Here is a 23,452-nt window from a genome sequence, read left to right on the forward strand (position 1 = left end):
TCCGGGCGCTCTTTTCTAATAACCTGAACTTAGGGCTTCACCCGATCGCATAAAAAGTTTTCAGGACCCCCGATTCATTATGCTGTGGTGGGTTATGTCGGGGGCCAAATGGACATACGATCTACCAGATGGCAATCAAATAATTGGAATATTTTTGGAATCCCACCGGCCACAGGTAAGAGCAATTTAACGTCAATTTCAACCATAGCCATCGCCTTGATAAGCGTATGTTGTTGTACTAACGAATTCCGTTATTGACAATCAATTAATCAGAAACGACCCCCCCCCCCCTTTCATGCATTCATGATGGAACATAATACAGACCATATGCATTTTAATTTTTTATTGTAGTGTGTGTAGGGACGAAATGCCAATGGATTTAGTATAATACACGTCGCAGGCTATTACTAGCCTCCCAGGAATTACCCTAGACCGCTCTAAAACCAAACTTATATTCACCACGGTATAAAACGGGAATGTATGGATGGAATATTTTTTTCTTTTTCACATATTGAACGATAGATACAGTGCTCGATGTCAAATGGGCCATAGTATTGCATCCATAGCTATAATATAGAATATAGTTATAGCCCTGCAAACAAGGTGACGGACTTCATTGGTTTAATGCGTGGCAGCACATAGCCATATCCCGGAAACAGCGTGGCAGCCAATGAGTTAAGTATGACGAGTAATAATATTGTTAGAGACACTGTAGGTTCCTGATAATTGTATGACCCGTCATTTAATTCACTCTGATCTAATTAGTTTCAATAGCCTCTTCAAAGTGTATTTTTCGTTCTTTGATTGAAAAATTAAAGCAAATTGAAAAATATCGCCCACATCTGGAGTCTGTTATAACATGATGTTTTAATAACCATTTATCTACAAAAACTGGACATTCTATTCTGGTCTTCATGGAAAGTGCACTGTCACTGAAGCAAAAAGAACATATATAAAAATTACAAACAAACATACTGTACCGTGTTTATCTTAAAATGTCCATTCATTTGGCTTCAGTACTTTACAGTATAAATGAGCAGGGCCATATTTAAACAGGATGGTTGACTTGATGTAGCTTTATCTGAATTTCTACTGTATAGATACTTTTTTTTCTTCTTTTAAATGTTTTGTTCATTCGCTGTTAACTGTTGTGTAATCTCGACGTTGCGATTCAGTTCATTTTAGGCATAATTTAAAGTTCTTGCCGCACACAACAAGAAACAAAACAACCAAGTAAGTACATTCTCCAGCTGTCCACAAGCGGCCCCACCGCGGTTAACCACACAGTTCAGTAGCACGGAAAATCCGCAGAGTTAAAGAATAACGGCTTAAACCATTGTGCACCCGAGTACAAACTCGGCACGTCGGTTATAGTTAGGCCGTGCCGACGCCCGGCCTGTCGACGTTCCAGGAGTTCCCCCGCTCGCCCACCCAGCGGCTGTTAACTGCACAGCTTGGTGGTCTCGTACTCCAGGGAGTTGGGCAGCCGCGCGCTGAAGGCCTGCAGGGAGCCGTGGATGCGCACCACCTCGCTGGCGGTGAGCTTCAGCCGGTGCCGCAGCAGACAGGCAAACAGGTCCAGCCTCTGCTGCCCCGGCGGCGGGGACAGCCGGTTCACCCGGTCGCGGATCTCCAGCAGCTGCAGCATGGCCGTGTCCTGGGAGCCCTGGGTGTACGGGTAGTCCAGCTGCAGGATCAGGTCGCGGATGGCCTCCGGGTCAAAGTGCATACTGTAGCCGAACACCTGGATGCTGTTGATCTTCATGTAGCCCAGGTTCCGGGCTGGGTCCGCCATCTCCAGCGGCTCGTAGTAGACGCTGCTGTCGTTCCCCTGAGACGACGACGAGGCTCCACCACCCTGCGTCTTGATCCGGCTCCGGAGGTAAATGTGGATGGTCTCGAAGAACGTCTTCCACTTGTTCCCCAGCGTCAGGGTCCAGTTGTAGCACTCCAGCGGCAGGTCCAGCTTGTTGGCCTGCCAGTCGGGGAAGCCCTCGCTCTCGCTGACGGGAATGTACCAGCTCTCCGAGTGGCTGCCGCCGAACGGGTTGATGTAGAGGGTGAGGACGGGCTCCAGCGTGCTGTTCTTGGTCAGGCAAATCTGGAGGGACACACCCAGCAGCATGTGGACCATGTTGGACTTGTACTTGTTGCTCTTCAGCGTCAGCAGCATCCGCTTCCTCCAGGACGGGTCGAACCAGCTGTTGAGACGCATGTCGTTGCTGATGAAGATGGCGTGGACCTAATGGATGTACACACACACACACACACACACATACGTACATACACACACATACACAGAGAACATAATTACTGTAGACATACTGTACATATAGTATCAATGTACCACTGAACTACTGCAAGATATAAAAAGAGCAACTGACCATTATTCATTATTCAAATTAATAATAGTCATTACAACACACGCAACTTGAACACTTGTACTGTATATATCTGTCCATGTCTGTAGTGTACAATATATAACACACAAATGAATTCAATGAAGTCAATCGTGAGACTATAATCACCAGTTTTATAATGTAGGCTACATGAAGCTATTAGGCCGTCAATGATGCGACGCACACACACACACAGAGGTGCTCTCCATTAAAATATACTGTTCAGACAAATTAATTTAATGAAGTAAATGGCCCAACAGCCGTCTGAAAAATAATCACCAGCTTTAACCACAAATCTTTAACCACAAATATGTGACAGGCCGTCGGATGGATGGATATAATGATATAATTCCAACTTGACTTTGCGCCTCCTGGCGGCATATAACAGAACCGCAACCATGTTATGAAAATAATTTTAACCAGCGTGGCGCACAAGAATGAAGAGGGCGGTAGAAGGGCAGAGCAGAGCACCGAATCCAAAGAGCTTCATCTGTATCTACCTCAGCCTCTTTTAAAATTGGCGGAAGCTCTGCTGGAGAGGAGCTCAGAGGATCAGTCCAGACCAGCAGCAGTATGTTTTAGGGCTCACTAATAGTCGACTAATCGATCGAAAAGAGCCGTAGTCGACTGCCAACCGCTTAGTCGAATGCCAAAAAAAATAAACGATCTGCAAATGTTTGCCAATCAAAGTTGACTATACAAATCCTGGGAGCATGTCTATGTTCCCCGGGTCCTATGTTCCCCGGGTTCTATGTTCCCCGCTTTGATTGATTGATTGATTGAAAATTTTAGACCACCAGCCCTGATTCCAAACTCTAACCTTAACCAGTTCGAAAGAGGGCCTAAGCTTAACCGTTCGAAACAACGTGGACATTAATAATTAATAAAATAATAAAAATTAATACAATTTTCAATCTATTAATCAATCAAAGCGGGGAACATAGAACCCGGGGAACATAGTGATGATCCCCAAATCATCTAGCCTAGTATGTAATGGCTCCAGCTACATTGATCAATGAACAGATATAATGATATTACTGTCTGTTGGTTTATTTTTAAATAACGTCAACTCTGTCTGTCCAACAAATGGATACTCACTGAAAATGTATTAGATTGGATTAGATTCAAATGTATCGTTATCATACAGCACAAGTACAGTACAACGAAAATAAGTTTGGCATCCAACCAGAGTGCAAATGTAACAGTAAAGTGCAAAAGTAATATACAATGTACAGGTGATTATACATTAGTACTGTATTGTGCATCATTTTGTAAAATGTCTGGTATTACCGGGGTGTTGAGTTTATTAATCATTAATCGTTCATTAATTCCACATCACCGGCGGCCACGCGATCTCAGTCCACAACCACATTATTGATCGTAGAGATTTTCGGTACAAAGCTGGATAAAAAAAGACAGTGGAGTTCCTCACTCAACTCACTGAAAGCACAAGCCTCTGTGGCGCTGAGTAGCTCCCGTATCTAACGCGCCATGCTCCCTTCTCTCACCCCTGCAACGTCTCCAGGCTCTCGCTTGCCAAAGATAACTTAATTCCCAGTCAACGCAACAAGGTTAAACAAGCGGTTTAAAAATAAAAACTATACCTCGAGCCTGCGGTCGGATCTCTGCAGTAGGTAGCGCAGCTCCAAGTCCTGGAGGTCTGTTTCAAACCCCAGGTAGTTCTCCGTGGAGTCCGCCACCATGGGCCGGCAGGCCCCGGCCGTCAGCGAGTAGCCGGGGTTGCAGCTCCCGCAGCGTGTGCGGTTGTCTGGCGCGCAGGCGGCACACGCTGGGCCCTCCCCGACGGCGCAGGGTGGAGGGAGCTGACAGGAGGGGCTGTGGTCGTAGCGGCACGTGCAGCTGCTGAGCTCCGCCGAGAACGTCCCCAGCTGGTTGTTCTCGGAGCAGTAGAGGAGAGACTGGAAATGGCTGAGCCAGTAGGACTGAGGCCTGGGGACAGACAGAGGGAGGTGTTGGGTTGGGGGGGGGGGGGGGGGAGAGAGAGAGAGAGAGAGAGAGAGAGAGAGAGAGAGAGAGAGAGAGAGAGAGAGAGAGAGAGAGAGAGAGAGAGAGAGAGAGAGATACAGAGGAAGAGAGGGAGAGAGCGTTAGATGAAGAGAGAGAGATAGTTAGAGGAAGAGAGAGTTAGAGGAGAGACAGATAGAGAGAGAGTTAGATGAAGAGAGAGAGAGAGAGTTAAATGAAGAGAGAGAGAGTTAGATGAAGAGAGAGAGTTAGAGGAAGAGAGAGAGAGAGAGAGAGAGAGAGTTAGAGGGAGAGAGAGAGAGAGAGACAGAGAGGGGGAGAGATAAAGTTAGAGGAAGATAGAGTTAGAGGAAGAGAGAGAGAGAGAGAGAGAGAGTTAGAGGGAGAGAGAGAAGAAGAGAGAAATAGAGAGATAGAGTTAGAGAGAGAGATAGAGTTAGAGGAAGAGAGAGATAGAGTTAGAGGAAGAGAGAGAACAAGAGAGAATTATACATTAAAAAAGTAAGTGAGACACAAATCGAGATTTGTGCGATGAATATGAAACAAATATGATTGCAAATACATAATAAAATGTATCGGCTGATCCTATTACAATGAACATTTGAAAAGGTCACAGTTGGGTTTTGTTGTATCTCAAGATTGTATGAAGGGGAGAGGAATCCACACTCTGGGGGATGTTTATGATAGGACCGGCCTTGGCGCATTTCAAGACCCGGCGCCTCCTTTTTCTTTTATTTACAATTGAGGGCGCATGGGGTCCCGTGGGGTCAGCCACTACATCGACACCCCTTTTTTAGACTCATCGGAGACAGAACAACCTCAAGGGGCTTCGTTTTAGACTTTTATACACTCGAGTCCACATACAAGAACCTTCCCTTAGATACAATTTGGCGGGAAGACATTCCAGAACTGGACCCTGAGTTTGATTGGGGTGATATTACACTGGCCTCCCGTAACCCCAATCAGCAACAAGTACACTTTAACTATATTCATAGAACATATCTCACCCCTAGGAAACTGTGTATGATGGGTCTTGTGGCTGACTCCCGGTGCACGCTGTGCACTCTGGGGGCCACTGGCACTTATCTGCACATGTTCTGGGAATGCCCACCGGTCGCTCGATTTTCGAGGGCCATAAGCTTTCAGACATACTGTATGTGATTTGACAATACCACTATCAACAACGCCACTACTACTGAATGATATCTCTCAGCTGCAGGCTCCTATACGGAAAAAAATACTTGTTTTAGCGGGACTTACAGCAGCCAAAAGCCAGACAAACCTAAAATAATTAATTGGGCTTTAACACTTTGATTGCCTAAGGCTAAATTCATGATATACCATAGGTTGCCGGCTCTATTTGTCTATGGAGAAATTCCCCTTCTTTGCAGGGCTATAACTTTTTAAATTTTATTGCTAAATTGCCATTATTAGGGCCCATTCAATGTCCTATATGTATTGTTCAGGGTGAAGCAACGTTAAACTTTTTCATTCACATATTCATACTAAAATATGATCTAAAGTATAAGTATGTTTTCATCTCTTTCTGCAGCTTTCTCCAGAACGTGATTTATAGCCCCAAATGCATTATATTGATGATCAAATACAGTTTGATAGCAATCGGCGCGATATAAAAAAATCCAACTGGACGTACTTCTGGAAGTTACTACACGTAATCTGATGTTGACCGGATGGCCGAGGGGGCGTTTATAATTCCGTGGGCAGCGTTATACCATTCATCTAATGTGGGTCAAATGTTCATCATAGCAGTTCGTATCGTACACATTGAAAAATAACGCTGAATCTTACCGTATCTTCCTCGCGCCGTTGGGCGATGAGTGTGGAACAGACATTTTCCTATTATGGGATATAGAAATATCCGGTCCATTTCCAGGTTGTATAATAATATATACGTCCAAATCATGTTGTTTTTTCGAGTTATTTGCAGCGATCGATGTTCACTGTGTGAAGACTGAGTCTCTCTAACACTAGCGAGTGCCCGGACCCCATATGGAGTGAGTCCTACCGGGTTAAAGGTAACATCCGTTTTTTCGATCTGCCGATCGGCCACCAGATGGCGGTCTTGAACCGCTAGAGGATTGAGAGGAGATCACACTTGTGTCTCAGGGCCCCCGGAAAGGAAATATGATTCCGATCACAGATTTTTGAAATATTGATATCAAAGACGAGTTACGGCGTCTTCGGCAACTTGAGCATGGCGGGGAAGGACGCCTAAAAGCGTCTTCCGGCAGTTAAAGTGTTAACATTCTTGTATTTTATGATGTCATTTATTTAGAGATCTCCACAGCGCGGGTAATTGGAGTCAAATAATCTAATATTAGGTTGTGGGCATCGGCATCTGAGAGAGTAAAATCCATGATCTAGCAGCAGGCGAGGTCGGGGTGCTCGGTCCTGAGAGGTCCTGGGGTGGGATTGGGGGAAGAAATGCCTTTTAGCATTATAATTTATTATTATAAAAAAAAATTATTTGTATTGTATATATTCTCCCTGTCTTGTGTTCCCAATGTCATTGTTTTGAATGTATTGTACTATAATGTATCTGATTTAATTTAATTTGTTATGTCTTATGTCTTATTTTAATTGTTATCATTATTGTTATTGTATTGTGTGTTGTTGTGTCTGTCACATGTTAACACATTTGGCGCCGGCCATTAGCCTCATCCTTGTAGGTAACGCGCCAGGTTTCCATAGCATATTTTCACTGTGTGTCACTATGTTTGGAGAGCTATATCTATATTCTATATTATAGCTATGAAGGCAATACTATGGTCATTTGACTGACTTTCTTCCGTCGAACATGCAAAAAAGAGAAGAACATGTCATGTATACGTTTGCGCGTTATCCCGTGGTGAATATTGTATAGTTTAGGAGTGATCCGGGATAATTCCTGAAAAGCTGAGTTATAGGGCGCTACGTGAATTCTACTATAAGCGTTGGCATTTATTGCCTGGACACGGTACTATTTCCAAATTAAATGTATATAATAGGTATTATGTTTCATCATGAATGCATGAAAGGGGGGGTGGGTAGTTTTTTTATGCTTTGATGGCCAGCAACGGCATTCGTTTTGAACACCACACGCTGATCAGCTGGATCGATATGAAAACATTGTACGATCAAGCTGGAATTGACGTTAGATAATCCTTACCTTTGATCAGAGGATATTCCAAAAAGAATATTCCAAATGTCTGATCACGATTTCCAGTATTGGTGTCCATCGTGTCCTCGACATAATCCGGCACCCACATGCATGGAGGGTCATTGGACACGTTTCAATGTGATCGGGTGAACCGCTAGACTTGCCTCACCCAAAATATAGCGCCCGGAGGGATTTAAGTGTGACACCCGGTGTGAAGGAGGGTTTCAAAGGGTGGGCGATACTGCCACCTAGCAGGATGCGGCCGGTATTGCACTCTGGCGATCTCAGAATGATTTCCTATATGGTAACCCCGAGGTCCGTGTGCCTGAAATGAATACAAATATTGAATAAAAGAAATAACGACCAAAACCCAAGATATCTCGGGTCTCGCGCCCAACGCATGGTGAGTTAACCCGGGATATCTCGGGTCTGGCGCCGAATGTGTTAAATAATTTTTTTTTATTGTGATCACAAAAAAAAGATTGTAAGAAGGTTTCTAAAGTGTACCTTTTAAAAAATGTTTACCAGACTATACCATGGTAAGAAACAAACACCACCGTAACACAAGAGCCAGCATTATGTCCTGCTGTGTTCCTTGTGTAAAGACGGCCAGAAACTCATTATTTTACACTGGTATCACCATATGGAACAGCCTGCCTATGCATATCAAGCAACGCCAGACTAAAGAGTTTTTTTAAACAAAAGTAAAGGTGCTTCTTTGGGAAGAAGTGTAGGTTTGAGATAAAAAACAGTTTCCATCTTCTCTTAGTGTAGTGCAGGGTACAAAACGTATTTTATGTCTTGTTTTATTGTGTTTGTTTTTTATTGTGTTTTGTTTTTATTGGTATTGTGTTTTTTTATTGTGTTTTTACTGTTTTTTATGTTTTCCATCGAGGACCACTTTGGAAAATAAGTGTAATGCTTTTAAGTGCAATCCTCTGGAGTGCAGGGTCATGATACTTCAATGTTATGTATGATACGTGTAATTCTCCTAATAAAATCAAATCTTAGCAGTTGCCTAAGGGACAGCCTCAAAGTTGCATTGTAAATTGGAGCTGTCCTTGCCTGTGGTGCTAAAAAGTGTATGAATCTAAGCAGCGCAAATCAATTATCTTTGTATAGGCTTATGCACGTTTTTTATGAACGTTTTAATATAACAAGTGTTGTCATAATCACTTTACATCGATCTAATATTGCAGAAGAGGAAGATATGCAGACTAAAGATCATCTGCTAATCTCTTTAATAAGAGTCCAGACGAGACAAATAAGCCACAGTCTGGGAAGTGTATTTTGTTATTTGTCAAACAAAAGTTTATCTGTTTTTGTAACGCAAGATATAGGCAACAAATAGTGCAGAAATTATCACAGTAGAAAGGCAAAAGTTCATCTGTGGGAAAGTGATCATCACTAATTATACACAAAGTATGCAACAGCATTTCAACCTGGGTCAATAATGTAAAGAGAGTATTTTATGAAATATTGCCAAAGCATTTGAGAGCCTAGTCTGGCCAGCAAACATAATGTGGTGGCAAATATCCTCCAGCAGCAGACACGACTGTAGTGTGTTCCATTTTCACTGCTTTCCTTCCCTCAAGCACTCGCCCCCTCCTCTACTCCCTCTTCACCCACGACTGCACTCCTATACGTGGCACCAACAGCATTATAAAGTTTGCAGACGACACAGCGGTGGTGGGCCTCATCAAAAACAACGATGAGTCACTGGCCCACAACACCAAAATAAACAAGGAGCTCATTGTGGACTTCAGGAAGACAATTGTGTGTCTCAGTGGACCTCTCTTGGACCCTTAAGACCTCAGCGCTGGTCAAGAAGGCTCACCAGCGCCTCTTCTTCCTGAGGAGACTGAGAATCTCCTCAGATTCTGATGAACTTGTATCGGTGTGCCATAGAAAGTATACTCACCAATGGCATTACAGTCTGGTACGGCAACTCCACTGCCTCAGAACGGAAATCACTGCAGAGGGTGGTGAAAACCGCCCAAAGCATTAACGGTGCATCACTCCCTGCTAGTCTATCCATCACACATGGTGTCTGAGGAAGGCACACAGCATCGTCAAGGACACCTCTCATCCCAATCATGGACTGTTTGCCCTCCTCCCCTCTGGGAAGCACTATAGGAATCTCCGCTCCAAGTCAAGCACTCAGGAACAGCTTCTTTCCCTCATCTGTCATCTCTCTGAACTCTGTACCACGATGACAGCCACTCCCATACCATATAAACCCTGAACTCCATTGCTTATAGGCTCTGTTACCCATACTGTATGAACTTTGAATTCCATTGCCTATACTCAATGTATACCTACCTACTGCTTTCACTGTCTACAACTGTCCTACACTGTAATCACAATTATCAAAATAATCATAACTACCTACCACATACATGTACATGCATGTACATATATGTATATTAAGGCTGTCAAAGTTAACACGGTATTAACGCGTTATTGCCCGATTTTTTTTGTAACTCACGATTAACTTTAAAGAATTTATTTTTTTACTTTTTATTTAATTTTTTTTACTAGACTTCACTCAGGTGTATTATTGATGCTCTCATTGATACTATGTTTGTTTCTGAAGTGTGTGTGTGTGTGTGAGATATATATAGAAAGAGAGGGGGGTGAGAGAGATGAGGAAGGGGCAAGAGAGAAAGAGAGCTGTGAGAGTGTGTGTGTGAGAGAGAGAGGGGGGGGGGGTGAGTTCTCAGCCCTTGTGTGGGTGAATGTAACAAGTTCCTAATGTTTTCTTTCCCCTATTATTTCATGCACTTTATTCATTGTTTTAAATTATTATTTTCTTTTAAGTTATTTTGTGCATCACTCTGTTTTGAATTTGATGCAAATTTGCAATGCATGAGGGTCATCCTTTTGTGTTAAATGGCTGCATAAAGCAAGCATTTGTTGACTTGCATGTTGATAAGAGTATTAAAACTTGGAACTTGAAAAATATCTGTTTAAGGTAGAAAAAAAATAAAAAATAAAAATGAGATAAATTTGCGATTAATCGCGAGTTAACTATGGACAATCATGCGATTAATCGAGTTAAATATTTTAATCGATTGACAGCACTAATATATATATATATATTGTGGCAGATATCACCCCCCCTCTCATGGATATGTGAAGGACGGGAGATATTACTGCCAGGTAAGGAGTGGAAACAATTAGGTAGCTGATTAGTACTGATAGAACACACCTGTTCACACATTAGTTCACCCACATATCACACGCACACACCCCAGACACACACGCTACAAATACACTAGGTTAGTGAGAGGTGAGTTGAGTAGAGGTGAGGTTGGAGTTGTTGCATTGAGAGAGAGATTGTTATATTCTGAGTTTTGTGACAGTGAGAGGTAGTGAGAGGAGAGGTGGAGGCGAGGAGGTGTTAATTGTGTACTGGACCCTAGACTGGCTGAGAAACCCCCTTGTGTACTGACCCTGGACCGGATGACCACTCTGAGTATTGAACAATCCTTTTTTTTTGTACGAGAGCCTGTTTTGTGTTTTGACCATCGGACTGTATTACGACCATTCTATTTGCCCATCGAACTATATTCTGCCTGAAATCAATAAATATTCGTATTGATTGATATTGCACTTGTGTAGACATTTGAACTTGTTTGTTTTTTAACCGTGACGAGTCTGAACACCACCAGGCTCGTCATAATATATACATTTATATATTTATATTTACAGCATATACACTATATATATATATATTAGAGCTGGGCCGTTAACGGCGTTAACGTGCTGCGTTATCGCGAGACTAGTGTCGCGCGATAATATAATTGACGCCGTTAATCTTTTTCTCAACGTTGGGTCTGTATTGTCCTTAAATACTTGCCGTAGTTCCCAGCTGTGGTACCAGGAAGTGATTGCACTACCGGAGCTGTAGTCAGAATAATGTGTTAAACTAAAGTAGTGGTCCGGTAATCATTGTTATACAGGTGAGGTTAAGAAGTCCTCAGGATATAACACAATTCGGCGATGAGGACGTCTGAATCTGCGCAATGCAAGAAAAAAGAAGTCCGTTGCAAGCCTTGTTTACATTATTAACGTTAGCGAGTTAGCATGTTAGCTCACGTTCATACGGGCGGCACTGGGAAACATCTACAAGAGGAGGAAATCCACTTTACACACTAAAGGAAGGATCGACTGGACTATCGTGAGTGTTTACAACAGAAATGGCTTGGGTTATTGGAAATATTGGACCGTTTGATGACAATGTAGCCCCTTTCGTGACTGTGATGCACGGAGTGAATCCACAGTCACTTGCTCCTCAATAGGAAACTAACCTAGATTTACCATGAAGGACTGGTTCTGGCTGAACCGTTCGTTATACAAGAATCACAGAGACGTTTCAAAGGTGCTCACAGTTGTACAAGGGTTTCGGACAGAGATACGGGATGGTTTGAAAGCTCTGCGTTGCTAATAAACATTATAAATAATTTTTATAAACTGCTCAAAATGGCATTATTTCCGCCGTTGGGTGATCACAGCTAGCGCATGCGCACCATCCCTTATCTCTGTCCGAAATCCTCGTGCAACTGTGAGTACCTTTGTAATTTCTCTGTGATTCTTGTATAACGAACGGTTCGGCCAGAACCAGTCCTTCATGGTAAATCTAGGTTGGTTTCCTATTGAGGAGCAAGTGACTGTGGATTCACTCAGTGCATCACAGTCACGAAAGGGGCTAATGACAATGTGGAGCAAATAAATGAAAATGGGGGACCCTGATGTAAACAAGACAAACGTCTTTCTCTGGTCTGCATCCCCTTAACAATTGTATGTATTGAGCCGTACTGTATTGTACCCATTCTGCAATCTGTTAAATAACGTTTTCATTCATTCATTCATTCATTCATTCATTCATTCATGGAACTGTTACACTGAGCTTGCACTGAATTTGTTGAGAAACCTGCTTCTGCAGCAGTCTGTGTGTGAGCAACCAGTCAGCAGCATTGTGAATTTAGAGATTCACTAAAAGACACATTGAGAGACAGGTTTGTCTGTGGATTAAGAAATGAATGTTCACAGAAGAAACTGACAGAGAGTGATTTGACACTGGAGAGAGCTGTCAATATCAGTGTAACAATGTTAATGGCATCAAAGGAAGGGCACAGAAAATTACGATAAATCTGGTTTTAAAATAAACTGGAAATTACAAAAAGAAGAGACATGTTCATGCTGTTGAACAAGGAGATAGAACAGCTAGTGACTCCTCAGATGAAGAGGAGAGGATAAATCTCCTCCTCTGGTCATTATTTGGGTAGAACACACCTATTTTGAACACCTTCGGCAGACTTTTTTTCTTTTTTTTAATCTAGATGAATTCCAGGATTGCAGGTAGATTAATCTAGATTAAAAAAAATTATCTATGCCCAGCTCTAATATATATACATACCCATCTGTCTGAATATACTTGCATATAACTCGTACAACTCTGCATGATAGCATGTACAATAATGCTACAGTATATATACCATATATATATATATATTCTTACCGTATATATATATATATATATATATATATATATACATCTGTAGATTAGAGAGAGACCATACGGTCTGAGCAGAGAGAGAGAGAGAGACCATACGGTCTGAGCAGAGAGAGAGACCATATGGTCTGAGCAGAGAGAGAGACCATACGGTCTGAGCAGAGAGAGAGACCATACGGTCTGAGCAGAGAGAGAGACCATACGGTCTGAGCAGAGAGAGAGATAGACCATATGGTCTGAGCAGAGAGAGAGACCATATGGTCTGAGCAGAGAGAGAGACCATACTGTTGTGTTCTCTAACATTACAGGTGAAGCTGTACTCCCAAGAGTCTCCACATGGGGCGTAGTTAAGATAATGATGTTATGCCTACAGGAAGCCTATAGCTTATTCCCAGCGGAAGAGTGCTGCCGAGTGCTTCTGCGTTTTCCCTGATTGGCTGCGACACGCCCCGCGGCAGCCGCAGAGCGGAGCGGCAGAGCGGAGCTCTACCTGCCCTGAAGTGACTGCACTGCGTGGTCAGATTAACAGGGGTTGGCCTCACTCAGCGAAATCAGTGAGCCAAGATCTGATCGCATACTTCAAGATCAGAGAGGAACTGTCAATCAAGGACAATTACGTCCTCAGAGGCAACCGCCTCATCGCACCAGTTACTTTACGCCATACATTTCTCACACTGGCACACGAGAGCCACCAGGGGGTCGTACGCACTAAGCAGCGTCTGCGGGATCTCTATTGGTGGCCGAAGATGGACGCTCAGGTTCAGGCCGACATATCCAAATGTGTCTCTTGTCAGTCTAATGACAAGACGGCCAAGATTTATTTTGCACCACTACAGCCAGTTCCACTGCCAGACGGCCCGTGGAAGAAGCTAGGCCTCGACATAGTCGGGCCCTTCGAGTCAGCTGTGCCAGCCTGCCGTTACGCGATCACACTGACGGACTACTATTCTAAGTGGCCAGAGGTAGCCTTTTCTCACAACGGTACAACTACGGATGTAAGCATGTTCCTAAGCTCTGTGTTCGGTCGCCATGGTAACCCAGAGAGCGTCGTCACAGACAATGGGCCTCAATTCACATCAGCAGCCTTCGCCGAGTACCTCAAGGAAAGAGACATTGCTCACGATCGGATTTCAGTTTACTATCCGGCGGCGAATGGTGCTGTCGAACGCTTCCATCGTGTTCTGAGGAGTTGCATTCAGACAGCGATCCAGCAGTCTCAACTGTGGAAAGAGGCTGTGTTGGGTTGTCTGCAAATATACAGAGCCACTCCCCACGCCACCACTGGCGTTTCACAACATGAACTGCTTTACGGTCGTAAAATGTGCAAAAAAACTGGACGTACTGCCCTTGCAGCCTACTGTGAGTGCACAGGACGAGACTGTGAGAGAAACGGTCCAAAACAAGCAAGCCAAAATGAAGCGCTACACAGATGCTAAGCGTGGCGCTCGTGCACCTGTTTTTCGGGAGGGGGAGAGAGTCAGGATTAGAACGCCACATCACGTCCCCAAAGCACACTCGAGATACAGTGCACCAATGACAGTGAAAAAGAAGATTGGCAAAAGCACCTTTCTGCTCAGTGATGGAAAGAAATGGAACACATCCCGTCTGGCTCACACTTCGAACACTCCAGATGAGCCTGACTTAGGGATCCGCCCTGCCCTGACAGCGCTCAGCAGTCACACTCCAGCACAGTCGCGTGCAAGAAACAAGCCTAGTTGGCATCAGGACTTTGTTGCACACTGAGTGAGAATTAAGAGTTCGTTGAGCATATATAATTATATCTTGAAGGTTTGAATAACCTGTGCTCCCTTTGTTTAATGTTTACCTTGAGTTACCCGTTTATGATACTGACTGTTGGTTCAGTTTACTTAAGAAAGTGAAAAAGCAAAAGTTCTAAATTTGCATAATGCTGAGTAGCAAGTAAGCTTCTTTTCACAGAAAAAGGAGATGTTATGTTCTCTAACATTACAGGTGAAGCTGTACTCCCAAGAGTCTCCACATGGGGCGTAGTTAAGAGAATGATGTTATGCCTACAGGAAGTGCAGAAGAAGAGTACACATGCTGTATGATGAAACCCTGCTGTACCATGCTGTAACCTAACGTGCTTGACTAAAAGGCTAACGAGTAATCCTGCTTCCTGAGTCTTATTACTACACCTCTACTTACATACAAAATACTACGGACGTACTACATAACACATACGGTCTGAGCAGAGAGAGAGACCATACGGTCTGAGCAGAGAGAGAGAGACCATATGGTCTGAGCAGAGAGAGAGAGACAATACGGTCTGAGCAGCACGGAGAGATTAGGCATGTTCGAGATAGATTTCGGCTTGCCTCGAAAGTAGACTAGAGTAGACGAGTGCAGCCGGGGGAGGAGTTAAAAAGGCGGACACTTCAGATTTGACGACAGCCTCTCGCCTAGTCTCGCATGTCAGATACGCGTTCACGTTACCACACACACATACACACCTGTCCAGCTCATTATAATGCGATAGCCGCATGCAAAATTAGATTAGATTCAAATGTACAGTGGAATACTATTCATAATCCATCATGTATACCATCTTGTTGCACGCTCCTGGCCACCACAGCGTGCACGCACACACAACACACACACACTGCTGAATAATTCTGTTTTGCATCAATATATATATATATATTATATATACAGTATATATTGAGGCAAAACAGATGACGCATGTGTGTGTGTGTGTGCGGGATACAGTATCAGCTCAGCTGCTGCATCGTTAATGAACTATAGATTTATATGGAATTTGTTAATCTATCTAGCGATTGGGTTAACTGAGAGCCAGATTGCTTAGAGGAGTACTGTACATAGAGCGGTAATGCTCAGATTGCTCATTGAGTCATGACTATAAATGCAAAACGTAATTGTTGTATTTATTATCATTGTAATTATTTAATTCCGATGATAGAAACAGTCCGTCTGTAGAATCGACTTGAAGAAGCAATCACCATTTGTTCAGGGGGGTTGATATATTGTTATTTTGATATAAACTCCATTGCAAAGATGGTTATTAAGACAGCATTCATTACTCTGATAAAAATAATTTGGTGTCTGACAGCTTGAAGTTTATCATGATGATGATAACTTTATTTGAGGAAGCTCTTGGTACCCAAACTCCTGTATCCAATAATAATAATAATGAATATATCTGATAGACGGGTAGATGGGACCCGTACTGTATTGTACCCATTCTGCAATCGGTAATACAGTTTTCAATCAATCAATCAAACGCCTCATAACTTCCTCTTGTGGGCGTGGCTGGTGGTGACAACCAGGTGACAACCTTTCTGAGCCAATAGGCGCTTTGCGCAACGATAGCAAGTGGCTTCCCATCATGGATTTGCGTGGAGCAGTCGGTGAGAGGTACTGTGGCGCCTCACTCTGAAGGCTGCGCGTGGCTGGCTCCCGTGAGATTTCCGCGGCTCGCCTCGTCAGATTTCCAGAGCAAGTCGGACGACATTCGGACGACAACAGTCATGCAACGCGCTTGGCGAGGCCATAGTAAAAACGGCGCAGATCTGCGTCCGCCTCGCCAATCTCGAACACGCCTATTGTTGCAGCGTAACTTGATCCTGTGATCTTTCTATGCCTCTTAGCCTCTTATGCCCCTTTTTTGGTACCAGGTACTTTTTGGGTACTTTTTTAGTCCCTGCTCTGTCGAGGTTCCAAGCGGGTAGAAGTGGTACCAGAAAAGTCATGTGAAACACTGCAGACCACTGAATGGTCAGAAGAGAGACGCGTCACTTGTTGGAGCGTCTCCACAAAAACAGAAAGCCGCCATCTTTAATGTCTCACGTAGGATTTCATTATGTTTGCAGCAGGCACAAGTGCAATAAACAAAAAAGGTACAGTCACTGTGTATTCTGCCTCATTTATTGATGAAACAAAACCGACATCAACACAATTTGCCACAGAGCGGAGAGTTTAGTCTCACAAAAAGATCGCTGACTTGTTAAGCTTGTTGTTAAGTTAGGTGCTAATGTTGTGCTAGCGTTTTAGCATGGCTATGGTACATAGCGTGATCAATATAACTCGCTATTGATTGTTTGTACTAGTAACGTTAATGCTAGTAGAATAGACACAACGTGAGGTAATCACCATCCATTTTAAACCGGTTATTACCTAATGCTAACGTTAGCAGATAGACGCGAGACTGGTAACGTTACAGCTTGTTGTTAGCCTAATGCTAATGCTAACGAAGCAGATAGACACGAGAGCCTAGGTAACGTTAAAGCTTGTAGAATAGACACAATGAGAGGTAACGTTAGCGTTAGCAGAATAGACACAACGAGAGTCTCGTTAATGTTGTTATAGATAGATTGATTGAAAACTGTGTTTTACTCTGGCTTGCGCCTAGCTCACGGACATAGCTATGCTGGAGCTCTCATGCTGTACACCAGCGGCCCCGCCTCCCCACACAGAGACAAACTGAGTAATTAGTACCTGCAGTGGAAAAGGAACGAAGTACCAGGTACCTAAAGTGAGTAGAGTAGAGTAGGGTAGAGTCGTGGAGTTATAACATGCTCAACAACTGGGGTCATTTATCTAATAAAATGCAGCTGCTCCAAAGCCTATGTTGGAATGACAACAAGAGCACTAAAAACACGAATAGCTGAACACCGTTCAGCTATTCGTAATAATAATCCAGATAGCCCTATAGCCATCCACTTTAAAGATGCCAACCATCCAATCACAGCTTTCAGTTACTGTGGTATTGAAAAAGTGGTCCTTTCTAGACGTGGGGGGGATCTGAAACAGATGCTTCTCAAGAGAGAAGCCTATTGGATAACGGAACTTCAAACATTTGGGACCACCTTTGGACTCAATGATGAACTGGATTTAAGTGTGTGTTTGTAAACTGTTCCACTGAATCCCATTGATGATGGTTTAATGTTTCACAATGATTCGGTCATATTGCTGTATATTAAATATGCTAAACTATATTGTGTTGTAAATATGACTGTTCGATGTTTCAAAAATGTTTTGTTCTGAGGTTGAATTATTGCATTTCTAACTCTGTCTCTCTTTTTGCTGCAGTACCCAGTGTGCAAGCTCAACCAATTGGTTTATTGACAGGAAGGCACAGGTGCTCCCTGTTATGCAATCAACCAAAACAGACCTTGGAATTGTATAAAATGAATGTGAGACCTCATTATTTCATGCCACTGTCCTGATGAAGGCTGAATAGCCGAAACGTTGACGACAATAAAAGCAGAGAAAAAGTGAGTGCGGGAATTGTACATTTTTCATCTGATGACAATTAAGGGGAGCAATTCCCAGCACAACAATATTTTTTGAGAGAGTGCATGTTGATTTTTCACTATAGATACTATTTGGGATCCCCCACCCTACAACATAGCACCTCACTAAAGAAATACATAGAACTCTGCTTGCCAAACAAAAAGTCTGAAAATGGCAGATCCTGTGGAATATGCAACCACTTTTGAGTTTTCTCAACGAGACTATGAGGAGATTTTTGATGGCGGAGAAGATTTAATGATGCCAAGAGATGGAACCAGTGATGATATGGTAAAGAAACTAGATCACTTATCTCAGAAAGAGGTCAGGTTAGACCTGCACCGAAAGACACTTTGTAACTATTATGCCAGAAAGATTATACCAAGAGGACTAAGGATCCAAAAGCAGCCTACACTGTGTAAAGATAATGAACAGTTCAGCAAACGCTGGACTGAGATCTTGAACAAATGTTCAATAGACCTCATGGCATTGATAGTTAATGAGATAAAGTCAGATCTAGTGAAAATCAGAAAGGATATAGAAACAACCACCTCTGAATTGTTAGAGAAAGTCACTGACATTGCAAAATGCAATGAGACCATTGAGAACATTAAGAAGATGCAAAAAGAACTAGAAGCAAAGCTAACAGCCAACAAACAGAAGAAATTCCAACGAGATGAGGCAGATTACAAGAACAAAGAAGTATACTTCTGGCAGAAGAAGCAAACTCCAAGAAGTGGGCGCCCAAAACCAAGATGGCCGAACCGCAGTAATCCAGCCACATCAGAGAGTGACTACACTTCGGATGGGTCCCTCAACGCCCACCCTTTTTTAGACCCCAGACCCCAACCCAACAACAGAGGCCGGGGACGCTACACAAGAAGACCAGGCGTGGCAAGGGGAGAGGCAAGACCAAACCAACGAGATCCACCCTGGACGAGATCACGAGCCCAGTCACAGATGAGGAGAATGTGATCAACATATCCAGTAAGACACTGACTCCTGATGAAGTTTCTGTCGTAAAGGATAGACATTTGTTTCTAAACACACAGATAATGTATTTGATGCAAAATGTGATTTTTTCAGATTCTCTAGGAATGTAAGACTCAAAGATTTTTTTGCACCTAAAGAAACATCTATTGAATCTGAGCATGTGGAATCTGAACCACTTATCTGTGATACTGATACTGCTGTTGATACTGCAGATGGATCTAGGGGTAAGAACTTTCCTTTTAAAGGACAAAGTAAATTTGTTCCCCCAAATAAACGAAATTCCTCTATTGACACCTACTGCCGTTTAGTGAATGATGATATTGAGAGAATATATAAGAGAAGAAAATATACCTCATGTGAAAATCTATCTAAGGGTGAACACGAGGCTTTAAGGACATTACAAAGAGACAAGACAATAATAATCAAAAGTGCAGACAAGGGAGGAGCCGTTGTAGTTCAGAACATTAGTGACTACAGAGCTGAAATTGAGAGACAAATGTCAAATGAAAACTATTACAGAAAACTGAAAGGTGATCCAACCAAAATATTTCAAAAGGAAGTAAAATAATTTTTGGAGATAGCCTTAGACAACAAAGTTATCACAAAGAAGAATCTTGATTTCTTGTATGCAAAGTCACCAACTATACCAGTATTATACACGCTACCAAAAATCCATAAGTCCATTGAACATCCACCTGGAAGACCGGTTGTGGCTGGAATAGGTTCGATTACAGCACCACTTTCAGTTTTTGTTGATCACTACATAAAGCCATTTGTTTTCAAACTGCCAACCTTTGTCAAAGACACAAATGATGTACTTAAGTCATTGAGAAACATTGAACATGTCCCTGAATCTACTATACTGTGTACACTAGATGTCGAAAGTCTCTATTTCAATATACCCCACCAAGGGGGGTTAGAAGCCCTAAAGATCTTTCTGAACAGCAAAGAAGACAGTAATGCACAATTTAATAGATTTTTACTTGAGGCAGCTGAACTGGTACTAATTAAGAACTATTTCAGTGTTGATAGAGATTTTTACCTGCAGATCAAAGGAACTGCCATGGGAACCACAATGGCTCCTAACTATGCAAACTTGTACGTTGGACTGTTTGAAATGACAAATATTCTAGATAGTACAGAGAACCCATACCTGCAATACATCAAATATTGGAAACGATATATAGATGATGTTCTATTTTTGTGGACGGGATCAACAGAACTACTTATAGAATTCACAGACTGGTTAAACAGCAAAAGTGAATCTCTTACTTTTAACCTGGAATATAACAACCACACTGTCAACTTCTTAGATATATGTATCACAAAAGAAAATGGCAAATTAGTGACAGATCTCTTTAGAAAACCTACAGATAGGAACAACCTTTTACACATGGAGAGCTACCATCCACAATATGTGAAAGAAGCTATTCCAATAGGACAGTTCCATAGATTGCAAAGAATCTGTGACACAAAAGAACGATTTGACAACCAAGTTGAGGTAATGAAATCACTTTTTAAACAAAGAGGATATGAAGATGAATGCATAGACAGGGCCCTTCAGAAAGTAAAAACAAAAACACAAGGGGGTAGAAAGACAAAAAGAAAGCCATCAGCTGTCTGTGTTCTTAATTATACTGATAGATCACATGAAATAAAACATTCTATCAAGAAATACTGGCATATCCTCTCAAGTGATCCTAATGTAGGCCACTTATTTGATTCTCCACCAATAATTACTTACCGTAGAGCAAAGAATTTGAAAGACAAACTTGTACATGCAGACTGTTTATTTGAAAGATCAAGCAGCATGCCATCTCTGCCTGATGGCAACCACAAGTGTGGACGATGTGCACAATGTAATTGTACCACTAGAAGTAAGACTTTCTCACACCCTCTTACAGGGAAAATCTATAACATGTGTGGAGTTATAACATGCTCAACAACTGGGGTCATTTATCTAATAAAATGCAGCTCCTCCAAAGCCTATGTTGGAATGACAACAAGAGCACTAAAAACACGAATATCTGAACACCGTTCAGCTATTCGTAATAATAATCCAGATAGCCCTATAGCCATCCACTTTAAAGATGCCAACCATCCAATCACAGCTTTCAGTTACTGTGGTATTGAAAAAGTGGTCCTTTCTAGACGTGGGGGGGATCTGAAACAGATGCTTCTCAAGAGAGAAGCCTATTGGATAACGGAACTTCAAACATTTGGGACCACCTTTGGACTCAATGATGAACTGGATTTAAGTGTGTGTTTGTAAACTGTTCCACTGAATCCCATTGATGATGGTTTAATGTTTCACAATGATTCGGTCATATTGCTGTATATTAAATATGCTAAACTATATTGTGTTGTAAATATGACTGTTCGATGTTTCAAAAATGTTTTGTTCTGAGGTTGAATTATTGCATTTCTAACTCTGTCTCTCTTTTTGCTGCAGTACCCAGTGGGGCTGCAAGCTCAACCAATTGGTTTATTGACAGGAAGGCACAGGTGCTCCCTGTTATGCAATCAACCTAAACAGACCTTGGAATTGTATAAAATGAATGTGAGACCTCATTATTTCATGCCACTGTCCTGATGAAGGCTGAATAGCCGAAACGTTGACGACAATAAAAGCAGAGAAAAAGTGAGTGCGGGAATTGTAAATTTTTTCATCTGAGTCGAGTAGGTACCATGCAGTGGAAAAGGGGCATTAGTCTCTCTGCTAGTCGGGGCGACAGTGGCTCGGGAGGTAGAGCAGTTGTCTGGCAATCCAGAGAATTCCCGCTCCTCCCGGGCAGCGTGTCGATGTGTCCTTGACCAAGACACTTAACCCCTAATTGCTCCCGATGAGCAGGTTGCCACCTTGCATGGTTGCCTCCGTCGTTGGTGTGTGAATGTGTGAGTAAATGTGTGAGTGAATGGGTAAAAATGTGAGTAACAAATTGTAAAGCGCTTTGGATAAAAGCGATATATAAAAAAACAGCCATTTACCATTTAGCCATTTAGTCAAAATAAGTATGTGTCCTGGTTGTTGTAAACAGCGACTCCTACTGGTCGGTCGGGACCCCTGTTCAGCAGGGAGGGGATCTGGGGGGATATAGCATGGACCTCCGCACGCGTTACGTTCCCCCAGTGAAACTCCTCGCTGTCAGGGGAAAAGAAGCGGCTGGCGACTCCATCGGAGGAGGCATGTGGTAGTTCTACACCCTCCCCAGGCCGACAGTTGGGCAATGCACACAACGACCAGGAAGGGAATTGGCATAACGACAAAAATTGGGATGGGTGAAAAAAAATACAGAAAGCCCAAAAATAAATATAATCATATTTTCTTTTTAAAGGGGACCTGCATTGCTATTCCTAGCACTATTTGGGCACCTTTACACAATTCCTGTGAGTCTATGGAAGACATCTGTAAGGTTTATTTAAAAAAAAAATCATTGTTTTATATTTCTAATGGAATACTCAAAAGCATAATTTTCCAGCCTCAAGATTTCAGCCTGTTATTGGCTGGGCTCCGCCCATAAGCACTTTCAGTGACAGTCATCCACACAGTCTGCGAGTGGCAGAGAGAGAGAGAGAGAGAGAGAGAGAGAGAGATAGAGAGAGAGAGAGAGCACTGTGTAAACACAGCTGCGTGCGAGATACGCAGGTCCACTTCTCTTTCTCTCTCTCCCTCTCCCGTTTGAGGAAGTCTTGTGCCGCACGCTACAGCTATAGACGGGGCGTTAGTTTCATGCTCCCGAATCGAGAGAGATAGTGAGGGGGAGAGAGAGAGACAGACCGAGAGACGACAGCGCGACGCGCGTGTGTGTATGTGTGCTCTGTCGCGAGGGTCTATCTGATTCTCCCTCTCTCTCTCGCTCGCTCTCTGTCAAACCCTGTTTGGTGCGCTACAACCACAATGCCAATCGGATCACTATCTGCTCCATCCTCACCACGTGACGTCACCATGCGAGTCAAATCACAACGACCTGATTAAAATGGAGCAGGAAATGAATGACCTGAATGACGGCAATCCGCCAATATGGTATTTAGAGACACAAACACATTGATACTAACTCCTATTACTATAATACAATGCTAGACACTGAAAAAAGACATTTATAATGCATGTCACCTTTAAAGAAAAAA

At 42.8% G+C, this 23,452-nt stretch overlaps 1 protein-coding gene across 1 annotated transcript in view; it reads right to left on the reverse strand.

Moving 5' to 3' along the window:
• Positions 1-911: 911 nt before the first annotated feature.
• The window catches only part of LOC311223578 (BMP/retinoic acid-inducible neural-specific protein 3-like), a gene marked incomplete at its 5' end in the record, with an annotated part of 232,234 nt that continues 209,693 nt past the window's right edge, over positions 912-23,452 (reverse strand). The window contains 2 exons of the mRNA XM_084308356.1: positions 912-2,242; positions 4,004-4,349. Coding sequence (XP_084164482.1) covers positions 1,442-2,242; positions 4,004-4,349 — 1,147 coding nt within the window. The 3' untranslated portion in view covers positions 912-1,441. The remainder of the gene's footprint in view (positions 2,243-4,003; positions 4,350-23,452) is intronic.

Source organism: Notolepis coatsorum (assembly GCF_963971535.1).
Source record: "Notolepis coatsorum genome assembly, chromosome: 2".
In the NCBI taxonomy this organism is placed as follows: domain Eukaryota; kingdom Metazoa; phylum Chordata; class Actinopteri; order Aulopiformes; family Paralepididae; genus Notolepis; species Notolepis coatsorum.